Below are 22944 nucleotides of genomic sequence, written 5' to 3' on the forward strand. Positions count from 1 at the left end.
TTGTAGACCAAAATCCCTGCTTTTGGGTTTTAAAGTTCAGCGGAACATTTTTTGGAATAAAATTAGAAAATACTGGAAATGAGTAGTTGTCTAGATTTATCAATTTCAGGCGTAAGACTGATGCTACAGAATGGAAACTCTAGGCAGTGAGTCAATCATCATTTAAAACACAAAGACAATTTAATTTCATTAGAATTTATATACGAACATGGGAGCAGGAATAGGCCATTCAGCCCCTCGAGCCTCTTCTGCCATTCAATTACATCGGTAGCTTAACTCTCTGCAATCTTCTCCAGCCCCACACCCCCCGAGATGTCTACGCTCCTCTAATTCTGCCTTCCTGAGCATCCCGGATTAAAATCACTGAACCATTGGTGCCCGTGCCTCGGCTCCAAGTTCAGGAACTCCCTGCCTAAACCTCTCCGATTCCAAAACTCGGCTGCCCATGTCCTAACTTGGACCAAGTCCTGCTCACCCATCACCCCTGTGCTCGCTGACCTACATTGGCTTCCGGTTAAGCAACACTTCGATTTCAAACACTTCACATCCTTATTTTCAAATCTCTCCACGGCATATCCCCTCGCTATCTCTATAATCTCCTCCAGCCCCACAACCCCCCCCCTCCGCCACCTTGCACCTGAGATGTCTGTGCTCCTCTAATTCTGCCTCCCTGAGCATCCCGGATTATAATCGCTGAACCATTGGTGCCCGTGCCTTCTGTTGCCCATGCTCTGGAGTTCCCTGCCTAAACCTCTTCACCTCTCTACCTCTTTTCCCTCCTTCAAGACGCTCCTTAAAACATAGCTCTTTGACCAAGCTTTTGGTCACATGCGCTAATTTCTACTTATGCGGCTCGGTGTCAAATTTTTATCGCATAATACTCCTGTGAAGCGCCTTGGGACGTTTCACTATGTTAAAGGCGTTATATAAATACAAGTTGTTGTTGCTGTTGTTGAAGAGATGCTTTCTGACATCACTCCTGAACAGCCTCGCTCTAATTTTAAGGCAATGCCCCCTTGTGGACTCTCCCACCAGAGGAAATAGTTTCTCTCTATCTACCCTGTCAAATCCTTTAATCATTTTAAACACTTCAATTAGATCATCCTAAACCTGCTATATTCAAGGGAATACAAGTCTAGTCCATGCAACCAGTCCCCATAATTTAACCATTTAGCTGCAATATCATTCAGTAAACCTGTGCTGTAATCCCTCCAAGGCCAAGATATCCTTCCTGAAGTACAGTGCCCAGAACTGAATGCAGTGTCCAGATGGGGTCTAACCAGAGCTCTGTACAGCTGTAACATAACTTCCACCTCTTTGTATCCCTAAGGTGAATATTCCATTCGTCTTTAAATTATTTTTTTGTACCTGTCCACTATCTTTTAGTGATTCTATTCGTGGAACTCTAAATCTCTCTGCTCATCCACTGTGCCGAGCTTCTCGTCATTTAGCAAATACTCTGATCTATCTTTCTTGGGTCCAAAGAGGACGACCTCACACTTTTCCACATTGAACTTGATCTGTCACAGTACATAATCTCTCAATTTCCCTTTGCAACTTTCTGCTCCCATCTACATTATTTACTGTGCGACCTGACTGAGTGTCATCAGTAAACTTAGATATACGGCTCTCTATTCTTTCATCCAAGTCATTTGTAAATATAGTGTAAAGCTGCAGCCCCAGTACAGATCCCTGGGGGACACCACGAGTGACATCCTGCCAATTTGAGTACATACCTGTTTCCCTACTCTCTGCCTCCTACCTCCGAACCAATTCCCTATCCAAGCCAATAAGGTGCCACCAATTCCATGTGCTTTCATTTTTATTAAACCTGGAACATTATCAAATGCCTTCAGGAAGTCCATATAAATAACATCCATAGGCACTTCGTTAACTACCACGTTAGTTATTTCATCTGCGTGGTCCCGGCCTGCAAGACCATCAGCAGGCCAGGGCCATTAGAGGGAGCAGCGTGTGGTGGCCCGGCCCGGAAATCAGTGCGGTCCCGGCCTGCAAGACCATCAGCATGCCGGAGCCAGTAGAGGGAGCAGCGTGCGGTACCATGCCACTTCAGGGAGCAGCGCGTGCTGCTGCAGGAGGACAACGGCTGATTGCTGTGCGGGCAGGTATAGCTGGAGCGGCGAGGTCAGGGTGAAGGAGCGGCAAGAGTTCATAGAGGGATGTGATCGGGGCCCAGGAGAGCCGAGAGTTCGGGGCCCAGAAGAGGCATGGGCCCAGGGGTAGCATGGGCCAGCCCACACTGTGATATGTGTGCGCACTGAGTCCGTGCAGCAGAGTTGGTCTCCAGTCATCTTGGTTAATCCTTGCCACTGGATCAAGACCGAACTCTGTCAAGCCCGTGTGGTGACTGGTGTACAACGGCCACCACACGTTAAAAAAAATTCAAACACAGGCATCTTCCACCCTTCAAGATGTAGTTCGGGATCTGGAATATTAGGTCCTTCATTGAAACACCTGTGAACTCATCCCTTTTCAGGGTGGAAGCAATTCATCCTTGTTTCGAGGGACTGCCTATGATGATGATTTATCTCCTCAAAAAATTCAACTAGGTTCATTAGACATGACTTATTCTTACCCTCATGTCACCTCTGGTTCTTTTGCCAATCACCTTAAACTGTGCGCTCTCGTTATCGACCCTTCAGCCATTGGAAACAATTTCTCTTTATTTACTCTATCCAAACCCTTCATGATTTTAAACACCTCTATCAAATCTCCTCTTAGCCTTCTCTGCTCTAAGGAGAATAACTCCAGCTTCTCCAGTCTATCCACATAACTGTAATCCCTCATCCCTGGAACCATTCTAGTAAACCTCTTCTGTACCCTTTCAAAAGCCTTCACTTCTCTCCTAAAGTGTGGTGCCCAGAATTGGACACAATGCAAGGTGACTGGTGTACCCGTGGATGGCAGCCTTGATCCACGCGGTTTTGGCAGGTCCGCCTCGCTAGGTCTCTGAGTCCGCCACCCGGCTTCCCGGTGACCAACCGGGCAGGTTCCGGTATCACTGGGCGCACCTTCGCTTGGTACTGCCCTCCCCATCTCAGCAAGCCCTCTCACCCGACACAGTACTGGAGTCGCCGTTTCACCCTCTTCCCTTACTCGGAGCCAGTGCGGCCAAACAGCACGCACAGCTGTGGGCTACAGACCCCTTCAGCGACAATATTGAAGTTATACTGCCACCTTTGTCCCATCAAACCTATTAGACCAGTCATTGACAAGTTTCACATGTAGTAAGTGAAACAAAAATAATAATAAATGTAAATGTTTAGTTGTATAATTCATTTTTATACAGAAAAAATATTTCGTGTTGTGTTAGAGGCGGTGGGTGGAATTTGTATAGCACAGAGGGGGCCTCAGAAGCTGAAAGGTTCAGAACCCTGCCCTACTGCACACTCAGTGTAACCACCTGTCACAGGATGTATTCGCGGTGTTACAGTTTTGGGGCTGTGTCAGTTTTTGGTAGTTTTCTAATTTGACATGTACACTTCTCACAAGCTCTGCAGGTTTTAATTCCGCATCAACTTTAAAAAAAAGAGGAAACGCCTTGTGTTCCCAGTAAGAGGACCGCCTCCGCTCTGATGGATAACAGAGCAGTCCTGTCAATCCGGGGGTGGAGGGGCGGCTGCTCCGGGTTAAAAGGCGCCACACAGGTGACGCACAGAGCAAAGTGAAGACAGTGAGAGGAAGTGTTGGATGCTGAACGATAGCAACGCATAAGGTAAGTGTCTTTATATCTCTGCCAGGGGTTTTAGTGACACTACATTTCCGTGTCAGCGCTGCAAACCTTCGCTAATTTCATGATCAATTAATTCCCTTTTCGTGCAGCGGATAAACACCGTCCACTCCCTCCACGTGTAATCTGTCCTTTCTTTCTTGTACTGTACTGTGAACAAGCGCTACCGGGGAGAGTGAAATACACACGGTTCCGCTTTCAGAGTTGTGATCGGGCTGTTCATTTCCGAGATGGGACAGACCGATATGTCAGAGATACCTGGACAGTAACTAAAGTCAATCCATGGCTGGGGGAAAGCTACAGAATAATCCTCACTGGGTGGAGTTCTCAAACGTAAAATCCTCGCCAACAGGAGGGTATAACACAGAACCCTCAAATACCTGAGTTCTTTTGATTCAGATTTGGTAAATGTGCGAGCCTTGAATTGGTGTTCGCACAGGATCCAGACCAGTTATAGCACACCTGGGGGCAGCACCTATAGTGGGTAAAGTTTAAGATGAACTGTGAGTGAGATATACCCAAGACCAGGAGCTTGGTGTATAACTTTACGAAGGATCAATTAAATTAAACGAGGGAAATACTAAAGCCTATGGAATGGTGGTGAATGTTCAACAACATTACAGTAGAGGACAACTGGAATACCTTTAAAGGTGTAATGCTGACAGTGCAGGATCAATAAACACTGATCCTAAAGCTCAGGCTGATCAAACCTGCCCCAACATCAATGAACAAACAGTAAGAGGACAGTCAAAGAGGTATAAAACATGCGAGCAGAACCAAAACAGAGGATTGTCAATATTGTGTGATTATTTCCTGCAAGTATTCCCATGGGAGGGTCTGAGAAACATGCGCACTCCAGAGTGAAGCAAAGTAACACTAACGACCCTTTGATATGAATGAGATGAAGTCCTAGACAAGCTGAAAAGACTCCCAATGCACTGGGGATCTATGGTAATTCCCAAAAGTGCTGAAAGAGCCTGGGGAGGAGATTTATGAGGCACCGGCCCCCATTATAAGTGATTTGCTGGACACTGGGGAGGCATCAGTAGATTGAAAGCAGGTTAGTGTGGTGCCCATGTTCAGAAAAGGATAATAAACAGGTTGAAGAGTAGAAACGGGTGAAATATTTTTCAAAAGCAGAGAAATCATGTTAAATGTATGTTGCACTGTTCTGGTCTCCATATTTTTTTTAAGGATATAGAAATACTGGAGACGGTGGGAAAAAGATTCACAAGAATTATACCAGAACTGAGAGTGTACAACTATCAGGAAAGACTGGGGCTCCTTTGTCTGAGGAGCCTGAGGGTGACCTCACAGAGGTCTTTCAAATTATGAAGGGTAAACATAGAGAAGATGTTTCCATTTGTGGAAAAGGCCAAAACTAAGGGACATAAGTATAAGATAGTCACTAATATGTGACTGATTACTCAGTGTGGTGAGAATGTGGAACATGGTACAGGGAGTGGTTGACGTGAGTAGCATTTAAGGGGAAGCTAGATAAGTAAATGAGAAATAAAGAAATAGAAGGATATATTGACAGGATGAGATGAAGTAAGGTGGGCTGAGGCTCGTGTGCAGCATAGACCTGTTGGGACAAATGTCCTGTTTCTATGCTGTAAAATTCTATGCAACACTGGTACTTCATGGATGGCACTGAAATAGCTAAGAATGATATAGAAAGAGACCTAGGTATCTTGGTAGACTCAATGCTAAACATGTATAACTAATGCAGCGCAACAATTCACAGAGCCAATAGATTGCTGAAGTACATAGCCAAAACAGTTGAATATAAATCAGAGGAAGTCAATGGGAGGATTATATAGCACCTGTGGAAGAATGAACTAATGTGGGTCAAATGGTTTTGCTCATCCATAATTATCTTGTGATCTGTCAATGCATATATCCCTGTCTTAGAATGTGTACAAATATTTGAAAGTAGTGATGGAAAGCTCATTTAAACTATCAGTGTATGTTGGGGAACATATATTTGCTTTTGTAGTTTCTTCTATGAAAGCAAGGCAAAATGGCTGCTGCAAGCATCATGGGTAGGATAAAATGTAGCAACATGGGTGAAAACAGTTAGCCTGAAAGCAGTGGGCACTTCTGCACATAGCCTTTCGAACCCCAAGCCTTAAAATAGCACATCTGGAGCAAACCAGACAAAAGTAGGTCTTCAACATTTTAAATGGCTTACTTTAGCAGAAAGAAGATATTTCAGATTAAATGAGGATAGAGACATGAATAATGGAAGGTGGCTGACCACTGACTATAAAGATACTTTTAGACAATGGAACAGAATCTGATAAGGACGAGGCCCGAATGGTTGTGCAAGTTCAGTAATCTGTTCAATGACCTAAGAGTCATAAGCTACCTGCAGAAGTTAAACCCAATGAACTCCAGGTCACAAGATCTACCATGATCTAATTGAATGGCGAAACAGGCTTGAGATGCTGAATGGCCAATCCTGTTCCAATGGCAGCATTAATCTTCCTGACTGGGTGAGGTTTGTCAATTGCTATCTGGACTATATGGATCCAGTTAGGACGTTCCGTGTGTGATGCGGGGAGGAAGAGCAATGAGTAGCAAAAGGCTGCCACGGGCGCTTTTACCTTGCACAATTTATTGGCCAATTGCAGATTGGCATTGATAGCTGTTGTAGAGAAATCTATAAGGATATTACCCTGTATTTGTATTAGAAGATGTTTTCTGTTTTAAAGCATGTTATTAGGCAGATTTGAGGAAGGATTTATCTGTGTCTGGCTTATGATATAGCTGACATGATGCTTAATGGTTTAACATTAATTTTTTAACACTGTCTAACAGCAACAACTTCTATTTATATAGTGCTTTTAACATAGTAAAACATCCCAAAGCACTTCACAGGAGCGTTATCAATGAAAATATGGCACTGAACCACAGAAGGAGATAATAGAGCTTGGTCAAAGAGGTAGGTTTTAAGGAGTGTCTCAAAGGAGCAAAGAGAGGTTGAGTAAAGGAATTCCGGAGCTTAGGGCCTTGGTGGCTGAAGGTACAGCTGCCAATAGTGGAGCAATTAAAATCAGTGTGCTCAATAGGGCAGAATTGGAGGAGCGCAGATATATCAGAGGGTAGTAAGACTGAAGGAGATTACAGAGACAGGGATGGGTGAGGCCATGGAGGGATTTGAAAACCAGAATGAGAATTTTAAAATCAAGCTGTTGCTTAATTGGGAGCCAATGTAGGTCAGCGAGCACAGAGCTGAAGGATGAACAGGACTTGGTGTGAGTTAAGACATGGACAGCAGCAGAGTTTTGGAGACTTCAATTTACGAAGGGTAGAACTAGGGAGGCCGGCCAGGAGTGTGTTGGAATAGTCAAGTATAGAGGTAACAAAGGCATGGATGAGGGTTTCAGCAGCAGATGAGCTGAGCCAGGGGCAGATTCAGGCGATGTTGTGGAGATGGAAATAGGCGATTTTAATGATGCAATATTTATCACATAACTTTCTCCAGGGATCTGTACTGAGGCCTTACCATTTCCCTTTATTTCATAATGTTTCCAAATATTGTGCATATCTTGGTTTTGCTTGACGTGCCTTAAGACAGAAATCTTTGTTTCACTGATGTTCATTAATCAACGAAGGTTGCTTCAGCACGTTGGTGATTGAGAAATGATAATATTTTAATTTTAGACATGTAGAGATTAAATACCTTGAGATCAATTCTACAGAGAAGGTTGTAAATGTTTCATTGCAGACCAGCGCTCAGTTTACGATTTTTCATAAGCCAATTCTTCTCTTCAGTTGCAAACCCTGGTAATTCATTAACTTTCTTGAGAACCTTATTGTACTAAAATCATTCTGAACATCTGCGCTTTATATTCATTTTTCTTGCAGTTTAAACAATGGAGGACCTGAGCAAAGCAAATTCCCATTTCGCCCTTGACCTATTCAGAAAGCTGATTAAAGAGAATCAAGCTGGCAACATCTTTTTTTCTCCATTCAGCATCTCCAGTGCGTTGGCCATGGTTTATCTTGGAGCAAAAAGTAATACTGCATCTCAAATGGCAAAGGTATGTATGAAATTACTCTGAGCAAAAGACTTAGCTGAAATATGTTTTAATGTGCATTTTGTTTCTTAAATCCATGCTTCTGGCAAACTCCTAATACATGCAACTCCATGGTAGCTATTGGTGAGTCCGATATTTGTCAGGATAACATAGATTAAACGTAGCTCGTGTGTGTATTATGAATATCCAAAGTCCATCATTGTAGTTATATTAAAGGAGAATTCAACCCAAATTTATTAAATTAAATGCATTCTGATCCAAGCGCAGGAGTGTTGTGGAGTTTATAACGAGCCATTCTTCTTTACACTGAGGAAGACTATCTCCCTTAATTCACTGCATTGTGGGTGATAATCCACAGGGACCTCACTGCTACACAAAGTTTGTAGTTTTGCTTTACAACAGGGTTCAATGTTGTTGTGTTTGGTCCCTCCCCAGCCGCCTACTGCAGGTGACTGACAATAGGATTGGGAAACCTGTGATTCGTCAATTAATTAGGTGGCTGAAAATCTGTTGCTGCCTTGAGACTGTATGTAAGCATGACAAATGAATATCTACTAAAGTTTTCTGCCTGTTTGGATAGAGTAAACCTTTTCCGTGACCTGTGCGCATTTACAGCTCCATAGGTTGTCTGGTAAATGGAGTTTATGATGGGTAAAATGGGTAGCCAGGTAGATGTGCACTATCGCTGAGGCCTTTTGAGCATTCATTCACTTCACTTTACAGATTGATAATGCTGCATTGCTGTGCTACATCTGTAATAAATGCTGGCCTTGCCAGCGAAGTCATGTGAACGAATAAAAAAAATTAAGGCAGAGAGAGACCACTGTTAAGGGAATTGTAGCTAAACATTTGAAGCAGAGGAAGATAATGGGCAAATGGTGGGTTTATATTTGATTGATCTAACAAAGTGATCGGGGCCCAGGAAAGGCGTGAGTTCAGGGCCCAGAAGAGGCGAGGGCCCAGGGATAGCACAGGCCAGCCCACATTGAGATATGTGTGCGCACTAGGTCCATGCAGCAGAGCTGGGTCTCCAGACGTCTTGGTTAATCCTTGCCACTGGACCAAGACCGAGCTCTGTCAAGCCCGTGTGGTGGCTGGTGTGCAACGGCCACCACATATTTAAAAAATCCACGCACAGGCATCCTCCACCCTTCAAGATGTAGTTCGAGATCTGGAATATTAGGTCCTTCATTGAAACACCTGTGAACTCAACCCTTTTCGGCATGGAAGCAAGTCATCCTCGTTTCGAGGGACTGCCTATGATGATGATGATGTACGTCTGTACATTATGATGAGAGTGAATGCATATTATATGTGTCTCCTCCCAACACTGTTGACTAAGATAATCACATCTAGCAACTGTGACTTTACGCCAATATCAAAATCTTTATAATTGAGTAACTAATACACAGCAACATTTAAAATTGTGAGATACCATGAGCAGAACATGTGACTGAACAATAGTAATGGATCTTGCATAGAGGTAAGGAACCAGGTTGGTTCGAAAGACTCGGTCAGCAGTGATACCTTTAGGCGGACCGACCAAGCCTCAATTCCCCAGTACACTGCAGAACATTATATATGTGTGTCTTATTCATAGTACAATAAATTCTAGTTAGTACAGTTGGTTTAGAATTTAAATGCGCTCACAGTTAAAATTGGAAACGGAATTTTCCACATTGAAGTTCAAACTGGAAGGGAATGATTATTCAATATTCAACAGCAACAACAACATCTTGTTTTTATATAGTGCCTTTAACATAGTGAAACGTACCAAGGCACATCACAGCAGTATTATGTGATAAACATTTGATACCAAGCCGCATAAGTAGAAATCAGCGCAGGTGACCAAAAGCTTGGTCAAAGAGGTATGTTTTAAGGAGCATCTTAAAGGAGGGAAAAGAGGTAGAGAGGTAGAGGTTTAGGCAGGGAGTTCCAGAGCTTGGGGCCTAGGCAACAGAAGGCATGGCCACCAATGGTTGAGCGATTATAATCCGGGATGTCAGGAGGGCAGAATTAGAGGAGCGCAGACATCTCGGGGGTGGGGTGGGGGAGAGGAGTCATGGGGCTGGAGGAGATTATAGAGATAGCGAGGGGTGACGCCACGGAGAGATTTGAAAATAAAAATGAGAATTTTGAAATCCAGGCATTGCTTAACCGGAAGCCAATGTAGGTCAGCGAGCACAGGGGTGATGGGTGAACGGGACTTGGTGCGAGTTAGGATATAGGCAGCCGAGTTTTGGATCACCTCTAGTTTACGTAGGGTAGAATGTGGAAGACCAGCCAGAAGTGCATTGGAATAGTCAAACATAGAGATAACAAAGGCATGGATGAGGGCTTCAGCGACGGATGAGCTGAGGCAAGAGCAGAGACGGGCGATGTTACGGAGGTGGAAATAGATGGTCTTAGTTATGCTGCGGATATGTGGTCGAAAGCTCATTTCTGGGTCAAATATGACACCAAGGTTGTAAACAGTCTGGTTCAGCCTCAGACATGAGTTGGAGAGAGGGATGGAGTCAGCGGCTAGGGAAAGGAGCTTGTGGCATGGACCGAAAACAATGGTTTGCGTCTTCCCAATATTCAATGGGAGAAAATTTCTGCTCATCCAGAACTGGATGTCAGAACAGTCCAACAATTTAGAAACCGTGGAGGGGTCGAGAGAAGTGGTGGTGAGGTAGAGCTGGGTGTCATCATCACATTTGGAAACTGATGCTGTGTTTCCGGACGATGTCGTAAAGGGGCAGCATGTTGATGAGAAATAGGAGGGGGCCAAGGATAGATCCTTGGGGGACACCACAGGTAACAATGTGGGGGCGAGAAGAGAAGGTGCTGCAGGTGATTCTCTGGCTACGATTAGATAGATAAGAATGGAACCAGGCAAAAGCAGTCCCACCCAGGAGAGGTGTTGGAGATGGATAGAGTGATCAACCGTGTCAAAGGCTGCAGACAAGTCAAGAAGGTCGAGGAGGGATAGTTTGCCTTTGTCAAAGTCACAAAGGATGTCATTTGTGACTTTGAGAGGCATTTCAGTACTGTGGCAGGCGCGTAAACCGGATTGGAGGGATTCAAACATGGAATTGCGTGAAAGATGGGCACGGATTTGGGAGGCGACAACACGTTCAAGGACCTTGGAGAAGAAAGGGAGGTTGGAGATGGGGTGGTAGTTTGCAAGGACAGGGGGATCGAGGTTTGATTTTTTGAAGAGAGGGGTGATGGCGGCAGATTTGAGGGAAAGGGGGACAGTACTTGAGGCGAGGGAACCGTGAAAAATGTCAGCTAACATGAGAGCCAGAAACGGAAGTTGGGTGATCAGCAATGTGGTAGGAATAGGTCCAAGGGAGCAGGAAGTGGGTATCTTGGACAGGATGAACTCGGAAAAGTCATCAGGGGAGATCAGGGAGAAATTGGAGGAAGATGTGAGGTCAGGGCTAGGGCAGGGGGCTTCTTGAGAGGAAGTTTAGCTCGGTGGGCTAGGGGAACGGAAGAGGTGCTGGTATCCAAAAAAATGGTCTGAATCTTAGAGACAAAGTAGTGTATGAGCTTCTGACACTTATTGTTGGAGGAGAGGGGTTTAAAAAGACGGTTTGCAGCAAGTTTAGCCAGTTAAAGCAGCAAGTGAGTGGATGAGCCTCAAAATCCTGGGTTCAATGCCTGGCCTGCACTGAGGTAACTGATCCTCAGCTGAATTAGCAATGGTTCCTGCTCATGATCACTATTCAGTGACCTCTGCTGTTCATGTGTGGATTTTGGCTGAGAGCAGAATCGGGCTTAACGGACCTGCCCCTGTGGTTCAATAAGCTGTTGACACTCACTCTCTAGGGTTAGACCTGAAGAATGGCTTTTTGGGTGAGATACTGGAGGGTGAACAGCACGTGTAGAATGGTATCCCAGCACAGTAAAAGCCTTTTGGGAAGGGGTCAAAGAAAATTAACTGAAAAATAAATGGCAGACAACATTTGAAAAGTGGATGATTATAACATGTAGCTCCCTTTTTCACTTCGTTGCTTGATGATTGCTTTGTCCATGTATTCTGATAACAGGCTCTCCACTTTGATCAAGTGGGAGATCTACATTCTGGATTCCAGAAAATGCAATCAGACATTAACCGAGCTGATGTTTCGTACCTGTTGAAAGTGGCCAATCGACTATATGGAGAGAAGACCTATAACTTCCTAGAAGTAAGTTGTGAGTGGTTCACCTGCTCCCAGATTGTTCCAGTTACTAGGAACCAAGCTGTAAGGCTCATGCCAGTTATAATATTCTTATATTTTCACAGCAATCCTTTCAAAGGACAGCGGTATACCAATGCGATTGTTTTGACATTGCTGGTATACACAATGTACCAATTCTGATGATCCACAAATTGATCATTTTTAAATCGGGTCTTCCAAACTGGACAGTATAACTAATTTTCCCTGTATCCATTTGCAGGAATTCTGTAAATCCTCCATGCAGTACTACAGAGCAGACATGTCTGGAGTTGATTTCCGAACTGCTGCTGATGAAACAAGACAGGAGATCAATAAATGGGTGGAGGCGCAGACTGAGGGTAAGTTGTCCTTCACATTTAGTTGCTTGCACACTGGTGGCAATGCTAAAATTGATTGTTTTTAAATGTGAAGGAAGTATAAATCTTCGTGCCAGCTAGTTGATCAGTAGATTTTTAAAAATTAATAAAGAAACATAGCACAGATTTTATGAATTTGCCCCCAGCAACAGCAGTGTGAATTTGTAAAAGCTACTTTAATGTATTATATAGAATGAAACTGGATTCAGAAACCAGAGCGGATACCAACAATAAATTAATCGTCTCACACTTGAGTTTTTGAGTGTTTCAGTGTACTAGTGAGCCTTTGTTGTACTTAACCCAATGACCAAGTAAATTGAGTTGGACAATGTGAGCTCCATTGTACCAGCCGGGTTAGAGGTTATGCTGGCTGTACACAGTTGAGTGTACTGGCTTTACCTGAACTTTGGCTCACTTCTGGCATGTGCAAAAACATGCTTGATAGATCCTGTGCTGCCTGAATGTGTGTCTTTCTGTGCAGAATGATGCTCCTTGTTGCAGAAAGCTATGTCATTGATCGTGCACACATTGAACGTAACTCCTGTAAACCTGTGCGGAAGCAATGGAATTACTTTTGCGCAATGAAAATTTTTTGTGAAAGAAATTGAGGGAATCCGGGCGTGTCTTCTGCATGTTTTTACACTACGCCCGGAGATTGCACTCTGCTGCTAAATAACAGCCCCCCCAACGCCGCTCTCCCCGCCCCCCCCATGCAAAAGCGCAGCTGACCCAAAATTCCTGAATTGATTCCAGTTGTGAACGGGCTGTAAATGTATCCCTAAAATTTTGCATAAAACAGGACCCAAAGTCATTACTCTGAAGTTTTATGTCGTTTTTGTCCTTTTCCAGTTTCTCTTCACTGACACCGATAGTGCATTTTCTGCATCTTTACAGAATCAGAAAAATTTGCATTCAAACTTCTAAATCTTCCACAGTTGCATTTTCTTAAAAATGTTTTGCCTAATGTGCTTGATGACTTAAAGAAGGAATATGGCAAAAGTCCTGTGCTTTCCTCAGGCCCTCATTGTTTACATGAACTTCTACTTGTTTTATCCCAGTTTTTATGTTTTGCCATATGCTAATGAGATACTCAGAATTTTGGCCTTAACTCACCGATGGAACGCGCAGTGTGAAATTGAGCGAAACTTACCATGTCAGGAAATGCCAGCCATTCATGTCCGCAGACTAGAGGAGTCAGACTTGCACTTCTTCCTGCTCCAATGCTTGTCATAATAACAAGACACAAAGGGCTGGATTTTCCAATGATGCTTGCATCTGTTTTTGCCCCAGACGGGCGGCAATGTTGTCGGTGAGATCTTCTGGGTGGGCGGCCAGCTTCCAGAGCCCCGCAGGGGTTTTCGGGGCAGGATTAGCAGGGCTTGGAGCAGTACCACCCCGAAGAAGTGTCAACTCCAACGCCCCTGGTTGCGACACCTGCTCACTTTTTGACTACTGCCCAACCCGTACGCCCCACAATGCGCCCTGCTGGGGCCGCCTATGAAAGTGGGCGGTCCGATCTAAATCGGCTGCAGAGAGGTAAATAATGTTCACCTTGATTTATGTTGTGATGGTATGGGCTTTATATTGGGAATGTTTTTGGTGGGTTTTTTCATGTTCTTTTTTCTCCCCAGGTCTTTTTCAGAGCCCTCCCGGGCTGGCTGCATAGCTCGGGATTTTCCCATGCCCAGCCGGCCTAGTGCCCTAAGAGAGGTGTGCAATGCCACCCTTAGCACTCCACCTCCAGCTACCCAATTTTGCTGACTGAGTTGCAAACTCGTCCCAGGCGCAAACTTTCCGCCCCAAAATCAGCAAAGCCAAAGATCCAGCCCAATGCCTAGTGGGCCATTTGGCTCAGTTCCAGCTATTACACAGGAACCAACGCAGTTACTGCACTGCCAAGCTTGTCCTTCTACCACTGGAACCTGGGGTTTGAATCTGGCCCAGACTAATTGAGTTAAAGTCTCCACTTTGTGAGCCAAAATGACTTTGGACAAACTGAATCTAGTGGGCATAGGCTCACAATGTAAATCACCTCCCTAATTTGACAGTATGGGGGGAACGTTCCAAGAAGATTCTTTCAGTTCTTTGGTGGAGGAGGATTGGAAACCTTGAAAAAATGGGATTAATGCCCTGGTTGTGGGGGTTTGCATGGTATTTCCAGCTTTCCTGCTGAATATAGGGCAGACGAGTAGGAGAACCTCTGTGGAAATTCACCTTCTATGTTGGCAATCTCACTGACAAGGCACGGAGATGGCTAATGTAGGAAAGGTATATTGTGCAGTGAAGGTTGTTCTTCTGAGTTTAGGGGTTCAAGGACACTGTTTGGCACAATATAGGGAACTTACCCCTCATCTAACCATTCTGTATTTGACCTGGGAATGTTTAATACTGACAGTGAATGGCTGAAAAAATAACGTATTAAATTTCCCAACTCAGAAGACCCTTCCATCAATCACTTTGTGTCAACTCCAACACCAAAACATTAGCATCTGCTTTTGATTTGATGTGTCTACACTGAGATTTTCATATCTCACTTACATTGTTATGAGCACAAATGTGCAAGAATCCTAATCTAGCCAGGGTGTCATAATGTCTTGCAATGGTTTATCAAGTTTTGTCTGAGGAGGTTGAAATTGTGAATATTTTATCCAGCAAGTTTCATCTGGCAATTCATCATTAATTCTACAAATGAACCATATGTGCCACCTTATTTTTGGGTACATTTCATTGTTGACCAGGCCCTTGAAGATCAAGTGTAATAACTGCTCATAAACATGCTTCACCTCTGTGGTTTTTATGTAACCACTGAAAGATTAGCATTAAATGGTATATGAACCTTAAGAATATGGAGGACAGGAAAAGCCCCCTGCAGTCCACCTGGCCCGTCCTGTCATTGGTACCAGACACGAGACTCCCAAAGCAAGCGCTCTACTCGGAACTCCTTCATGGCAAATGAGCCAAAGGTGGACAGAGGAAACGTTACAAGGGCACACCTTTCTTACTGAGGCATACGAAAGCATGGGCCTTACTCTAAACATCCATAAGACAAAGGTCCTCCATCAGTCTGTCCTCGCCGCACAGCACTGCCCCCCAGTCATCAAAATCCACAGCGTGGCCCTGGACAACGTGGACCATTTCCCATACCTCGGGAGCTGTTTATTAACAAAAGCAGACATTGATGAGGAGATTCAACACCGCCTTCGGCTGCTTGAGGAAAAGAGCGTTTGAACACCAGGCCCTCAAATCTATCACCAAGCTCATGGTCTACAGGGCTGTAGTAATACCTGCCCTCTTGTATGGCTCAGAGACATGGACCATGTACAGCAGACACCTCAAGTCGCTGGAGAAATGCCACCAACGATGCCTCCACAAGATCCTACAAATCCCCTGGGAGGACAGACGCACCAACATTAGTGTCCTCGTCCAAGCCAACATCCCCAGCATTGAAGCATTGACCACACTTGATCAGCTCCGCTGGGCAGGCCATATTGTCTGCATGCCAAATACGAGACTCCCAAAGCAAGCGCTCTATTCGGAATTCCTTCATGGCAAACGAGCCAAAGATGGTCAGAGGAAATGTTACAAGGACACCCTCAAAGCCTCTCTGATAAAGTGCAACATCCCCACTGACACCTGGGAGTCCCTGGCCAAAGACCGCCCTAAGCGGAGGAAGTGCATCCGGGAGGCCGCTGAGTGCCTCAAGTCTCATCGCCGAGTGCATGCAGAAAACAAGCACAAGCAGTGGAAAGAACATAGGGCAAACCTGTCCCACCCTCCCTTACCCTCAACGACTATGTCCCACCTGTGGCAGGGACTGTGGCCCTTGTATTGGATTGTTCAGCCATCTAAGGACTCATTCAAAGAGTGGATGCAAGTCTTCCCCAATTCCGAGGGACTGCCTATGATGATGAAGATGATGATTGTATTTGGAATTGACATCACTTGGGGATTGTCAAGGTTTTGTAAAATGAACAAAAATTGAATTTTAAGAATAATTGGGTGTATTATTTTCCAATTAGCAATGCTTTGATACAAACTAATCCCTAACTATACTGTGGCAAATGAACTTTAATATAGATAAATGTGAGGTGATGCACTTTGGCAGGAAAAATAGTCATGTCACCTACACCTTAGAAAATAAGAAACTAAATAGGGTAAAAGAGCAAAGGAATCTAGGGATACAGATGAACAAATTAGCAGAGCAATTATAAATGCTAACAAGGCACTAGGATTTATTTCTAGCGTTATAGAATTCTAGAATTCAAAAATAGTGAAGCTATGTTAAACTTCTTTGGACCCGGGTCAGTCTGCACTAGAGCACTGTGCACAGTTCTGGTCTCCATTCGATAAAAAGGACTGGAAGAGGTGCAAAAAAGATTTACAAGGATGGTACCAGAACTGGGAGAATACAGCAATCGCGAAAGATTGAACATGTTAGGGCTTTTTTTTTGTAGAAAAGAGAAGACAAGAGAGTTACTAATAAATCCAATAGGGAAATAAGGAGACTTTTTTTTAACTCCGAGTAGTTACTATGTGGAACTTGCTACCACAGGAAATGGTTGAGGCAAATAGCTTAGACTTAAAAGTAAACTAGTCGAATTTATGAGAGAAATAGGAATAGAAAGGTATGCTGAAAGGCTGAGATGAGTTAGCTGGAATGAGAGGAGGATTGTGTGGAGTATAAACACTAGCACAGACTAGTGGGGGCTGAATGGCCTGTTTCTGTGCTGTATATTCTAAGTCATTCTATTTACTAATTTAACATGGATATTAACCTATTTGGGAAAGTGAACAGCATGTTTAATTGATGTTCTGTGGGCAAAGCCTCATAAGATTGCATACAATTACATCGGATTACATAGGATATAAGGCACAGAAACAGGACACAGAAACAGGACATTCGGCCCAACCAGTCCTTGCCGGCATTTATGCTCCACTTGAGCCTCCTCCCGTCTTTCCTCATCTAAATCTATCAGCATAACCCTCTATTCCCTTCTCACTCATATGCTTGTCTAGCCTCCCCTTAAATGCATCTATAGTGTTCGCTTCAACCACTCTCTACCGTAGCGAGTTCCACATTCTCACAATAAAGAAGTTTCTTCTGAATTCCCTATTGGATTTCTTGGTGACTATCTTATATTGATCGTCTCTAGTTATGCTTTTCCACGCAAGTGGACACATTATCTCTCTATCCACTCTATCAAAACCTTTTATAATTTTAAAGGCCTCTATTAGGTTACCCCTCAGCCTTTTTTCAACAGAAACGAAACCCAGCCTGTTCATCCTTTCATGATATGAATAACCTCCTGCTTTAGTAATGATTCTGAGGTAACATTTTGTAAAAGATATAACCAAAAATGTTTGGCAACTATGAATTAGATTTTTTTCTCTCTCTCCTTTTTGAAGTTTAATTTTGAATATAAATTATTGAAGGTTAAACACTTCCTAGTCTTTTTGCTGCTGTTGTGTACTATACCAATATCCTGAATCTATTTCCATTCAGGTAAGATCGAAAATCTGCTGGCTCAAGGTTCGGTTGGCAGCGATACCAGACTCGTGCTGGTGAATGCCATCTACTTCAAAGGAAGCTGGGCTGAGAAGTTTAATGAACAAGATACAACAGAGATGTCATTCAGACTGAATAAGGTATTCGAAACAGAGTACCTGTACTGAACCAAGTTATTTTGTCTTTTTAATTGTTCCCCGCCCCCATAAGAACACTCCAGTTATGTTCTACCCTTACTACTAATGTTACTATTTGTATTTATGTAGCAGAGAGTAATCTTGTCAAACTTTGGGCAATTATGATCAGCTCCTTAGGACTAGGAATTAGCCGTGGCTCAGTGGGTAGCACACTCCTCTCTGAGTCGCAATTTTGTGGGTTCAAGTCCCACTTCAGAATTAAGAGGAGAAGTAGGCCATATTGCCCTTCGAGTCTGGTCTGCCATTCAGTAAGAGCATGGCTGATCTTTGACCTCAACTCCACTTTCCCGCCCAATTCCCATATCCCTTGATTTCCCCTTTGAGTCCAAAAATCTATATAGCTCCGCTTTGAATATAATCAACGACTCCGCATCCACAGCCCTTTGGGGTGGAGAATTCCAAATATTCACAACGCTCTTGTGAAGGAATTCATCCTTATCGTAGTCTTAAGTGGCCGACCCCTTATCCTGAGACTATGCTTCCTAGTTCTAGACTCTCCAGCCAGGGGAAACAACTTCTCAGCATCTACCCTGTCAATCCCCCTCAGAATCTTGTATGTTTCAATGACATCTCATTTTTCTAAACTCCTAGAGCGTATAGGCCCAATCTACTCAATCTCTCCTGCTAAGACAGCCCTCTCATCTCAGGGATCAACCTTTGTTGCACCGCCTCTAAGGCATGTATGTCCTTCCTCAGATAAGGAGACCAAAACTGTGCACAGTATTCCAGGTATGGTCTCACCAAAGCCCTGAACAATTGTAGTCAGACTTTGTTACTCTTGCACTCCAACCCCTTTGCAATAAAAGCCAGCATACCATTTGCCTTCCTATGTGCTTGCTGTAGCTGCATGCTAATGTTTTGTATTTCATGTACGAGGACATCTAAATCTTGCTGAACATCATTGTTTCTCACTGAATTTTTATCTTGTGACTTGTTTTGTTTCTTTTGAATAATTCCCATAACTGTCTCCGTCAATGCTTTCTTTGAATATTTTAAATTACAAAAAAATGATATGCATTGAATGTTCCTGTTTATAGAATGAAAGCAAGTCGGTGAAAATGATGTACCAAAAGAAGAAGTTCCTTATCTGTCACATTCCTGAAGTTAAACTCCAAGTTCTTGAGCTTCCATACGTAGATAAAGAATTAAGTATGATCATCTTGTTGCCAGAAGACATCATGGATGATTCCACAGGTCTCAAACAGGTATTGTATCTTTTTATGATTAAAAGTGTTGACATACATTACGTGGAGTGAGAGAGTTCACATGTAGATACAGAAACTCCTTACTCTGTTAACTGCTTGAAGCTTGACTGCTCTTGAATTTGCAACAGTTCTCAGATATTCTTGGTAATGAGAGTAATTATAGAATCGCTGTATGATTTAATGGCAACAACCATTGGATATGGAGATCTGTTTCACAGCATGATGCTGTAAGGGTACTTTTACAGGGGCATCCGCACTTGTGTGTTGGTCCATTTGTGAACAAATCTCATCACTTTATGGCCCCACCCTGGCAAAATGGCAAATTGGTGAGGCAGTGACCCAGAGCAGTTGGGATTCCTCTTTATCCACAGTCCTATATTTTAAACTGCCTTTGATCTCACAATTTATTGGCATAATCTATGGCAGCTCTGATGTGCTCTGCTTTCTAAAACTGGGCACTTTGACAGAAAAACATGTACATGGATTGAGGAGCTAATAACCGAGATCATTTGTAATTCACACTGGAGTTTATTTATAGAGATGAATTTCATACCTGAAGGGAGTACTTCCAGTATAAAGTTTTCACTGCTTTTATTCTCATTATCTGCCAGATTCACCCTTGTATTTAGAATAAATGTATTTCTATTGGTTCACCACAGCGAATGCTTCAATGGCTGATGAACAAGTTCATCCATTGAGTAGTTGTACCATACAGACCAGGACTAATCTCTACTGAGTGTGCTAATTGCAACCAAGGTCCAATAAGTACACTAGAATTCACCGCCACCCTGTTACTGTATAATGCACTATTCATTATAAAGTGCCTTTTTATATAATGATAACTCAACCCTGGGCTAGGAGAGGAAAATCAAGCAAGAGTTCTACCTGTCAAAGCATAAATGTGCATATCCTTCAGAGACAGAATAGTACTTAGCTGAGATGGTTTCCAGTCAGTTTACCTACACTTGCTGTTAAATAATGGCCCGAATTTTGCAGTTGTAATGACAGTGAAAATGTCAGCATTTGCTGTCATTACTCTCTGAAACTGACAGAAACTTCTGGTGTCCGCACATGTGCCGTTAAATGCCGAAATTTAGAAGTTGCTGTCAGTGATTCCCCGCTTCTCCACAGGATGCGCTCTTGAAGTCTTCGCCGATGGAAATCATTGGAAATCACTGAATTGATGTGAACTTCCACTTTTTTTGCTCTAAATCTCCCTGTAAAAATGCCATAAAAAGTTAAGACTTGTTGAATGAGGTGTAACTGGGTTTTTAACGGCATACTAAATGATAAATACTCCTGAACAAACTCTCTGGCCTGAAAAACTAATTTTATATTTGTGGAATGTCAAATTTATCCATTGCAATCATTTTTTCGCTTTCTATAAAATTTATAAAAGGTAAATGATAAAAACTGCTTGTTACTTCTTGGTTTGGTGTCTGAGAATTCTTCAGTGTAATTGGCTGCTTAGACTGCTTGAAGACATCATTGTTGCTGGATGCCAGAGATCCCCTAAAGATGGCACCAGAATGAAATTAACATCAAGGAAAGGTGAAATCCATGCCACAGAGAATGTTAGATCATTGTGGTCAGCTTTCTTATAGGTCAGCGGCGAGTGCCGTTACTTCATTGCTGACCGCAAAATCTCGACAAATGGCTATGTAGCCAGTGGGAAACCAGCACTTGTGAAACCATTCCCCAACAGAGAGTCAATGAGTTCAGGACAGGAGGTTGGAAAATGTGGCAAGGGAGAAACATGAAGCACAAGATGGCTGGCTTCCCATTCAGGGACACAACTTTTCAACATTTCTGAGGCAAGGAAAAGAAATGTGACACCTTGTAGTTATTTCTAGCTCCCATCATAAATTATTGTTTAAAATTATATGATCAGTGACAGACAGGAAAAGACCCTTTGGTCCATCCAGCCTGTCGCACGTAATCGTGCTACCTTGTGTATCACAATGGGCTGAAAATTTCGGCCTCGCCGGGTCCGTACAAAGTATGCAAGGACTCGGCGAGGCCTCGAAAAAGCCAGTTTTCGGGGCACAATGCGCATGCGCCGAAAACCATCTTTTCCGATCTGCCAAGATTTGTCTTGACCGATCCTCTGCATCCCCGGGAGAAAGACATTCGTGCAGGAGAGATTGGGCTATTTGCCCAACTCATGCCCAGCAAATATCCCTCAAACTTTTACACCTGGTAAAAACTTACTTTTACCAGCATAAGAGTTTTAAAACATATAAGAATGAAATTTAAACACTCATATTTATATTAAAAATCCTATCCATTAAGGTAAGTTTATTTTTAACACTATAAAAACACATTAAAAAAATTCCAAAAAATATTTCTTTTTCCAAAACATTTCATTTCAATTAATTTTAAATATGTAAGGTGTTTTATTTATTATGCTCTGTTTCGGTGTTTTAGCGGGTTTTCTCATTGATCGTAATGGGTGACAATACAAACAGAGCTCCCATTTCTATCAATGGGAATTCTGCACAGTGATTGGTGGCCCAGGCCCACGTGACTCCACCTAGTACGCATAGTTAAAGATATCTTCCCATGTGCTGCGCAGCGAATCTAGGCCTCCGACCGGGATACTATGTTCCTCCGTGACCACCAGGTACTTTTCGTAGATTTTGTTCAGGTCAGAGGCGTACGTACGAAGGAAGCAACCGACCGCAATTTTCCCTAAAATATTTACACTCTCCACCCCACCCAAAAACCATGTGATCTCCTGGGAGAGGTGAAAAAACCCAGGCCAATTTGGGGGGAAAAGTCTTGAGAAATTTCTCTCTGACCCACACCCTCCTCCCCCTCCTCCACGCCCCCCTCCCCCCCCCCCCCCCCCCCCCACTCCGCACACCACCATCACCCCAGACGATCAAAACCAGTCCAGGAGATCATGTGGTCCTGTTTTTTGTAACTGGTCTTTTCTTGTTTTGGTCTCTAACTGACGTTTTCTGTTTTGGTCTATCAGCTGGAGCAGGAACTTACATTAGAAAAGCTGCAAGAATGGACACTTCAAAACCATATGCGCAAAATGGATGTTCATGTTCGTCTGCCCAAATTTAAACTGGAAGATGACTATGAGCTCAACTCGCCTCTGTCCAGTTTAGGCATGCTAGATCTTTTCAATGGTTCGAGCGCAGATCTATCTGGAATGTCTGAAGTTCGTGACTTATTCGTGTCCAAAGTTATTCACAAGTCTTTTGTGGAGGTGAATGAGGAAGGAACTGAAGCAGCAGCTGCTACAGCGGTGATAGCTACATTCTGTATGTTAGAGCAGGAGGCAATGTTCACTGCTGATCATCCCTTCCTCTTTTTCATTCGGCACAACAAAACAAATAGCATTCTGTTCTTTGGTAGATACACGTCTCCCTGAACACTAGACTAAGTAATGCCATACATAACAAAGATTGGAAACATAATTTTGAAATGCTTGATCAGTAAATGGAAAAGAATAATCTTAATTGTTATTAAAGATATGTTAGATTTTACTTGTTAAATCTTCTGTATCACAAGAAAACCTTTTTCAAATAAAAAATATTAATTAAAATGAATAGAAATTGTGGTTCAGTGATTGTTTTGGAATCTTTATGGATACATTTAACACTTTCTGATTTCTTCACCAGTTCATATGCTACTTACTGATTAATATAAACTGTCAAT

The 22944-nt window shown here is 43.2% G+C and overlaps 1 protein-coding gene across 1 annotated transcript; it reads left to right on the top strand.

Annotated features, from left to right (window-relative positions):
• Window positions 1–3616: 3616 nt before the first annotated feature.
• LOC139263772 (leukocyte elastase inhibitor A-like) lies at window positions 3617–22781 on the top strand. The gene is made up of 7 exons (XM_070879820.1): window positions 3617–3736; window positions 7625–7800; window positions 11838–11975; window positions 12229–12346; window positions 17868–18010; window positions 19105–19272; window positions 22253–22781. The coding sequence occupies exons 2-7, from the start codon at window positions 7633–7635 to the stop codon at window positions 22655–22657; spliced, it is 1140 nt and encodes a 379-aa protein (XP_070735921.1). The 5' UTR covers window positions 3617–3736; window positions 7625–7632; the 3' UTR covers window positions 22658–22781.
• The last annotated feature ends 163 nt before the right edge of the window (window positions 22782–22944 follow it).

The sequence above is a fragment of the Pristiophorus japonicus genome, chromosome 5 (assembly GCF_044704955.1).
Source record: "Pristiophorus japonicus isolate sPriJap1 chromosome 5, sPriJap1.hap1, whole genome shotgun sequence".
Lineage (NCBI taxonomy): Eukaryota > Metazoa > Chordata > Chondrichthyes > Pristiophoridae > Pristiophorus > Pristiophorus japonicus.

Excerpts from the sequence above, each read along its gene's own strand:
- LOC139263772 (XM_070879820.1), top strand. The coding sequence starts at position 7,633 with ATGGAGGACCTGAGCAAAGCAAATTCCCATTTCGCCCTTGACCTATTC. Across the intron at positions 12,347-17,867 it reads GGTGGAGGCGCAGACTGAGG|GTAAGATCGAAAATCTGCTG; the intron begins GTAAGTTGTCCT and ends ATTTCCATTCAG. Across the intron at positions 19,273-22,252 it reads ATTCCACAGGTCTCAAACAG|CTGGAGCAGGAACTTACATT; the intron begins GTATTGTATCTT and ends TTGGTCTATCAG.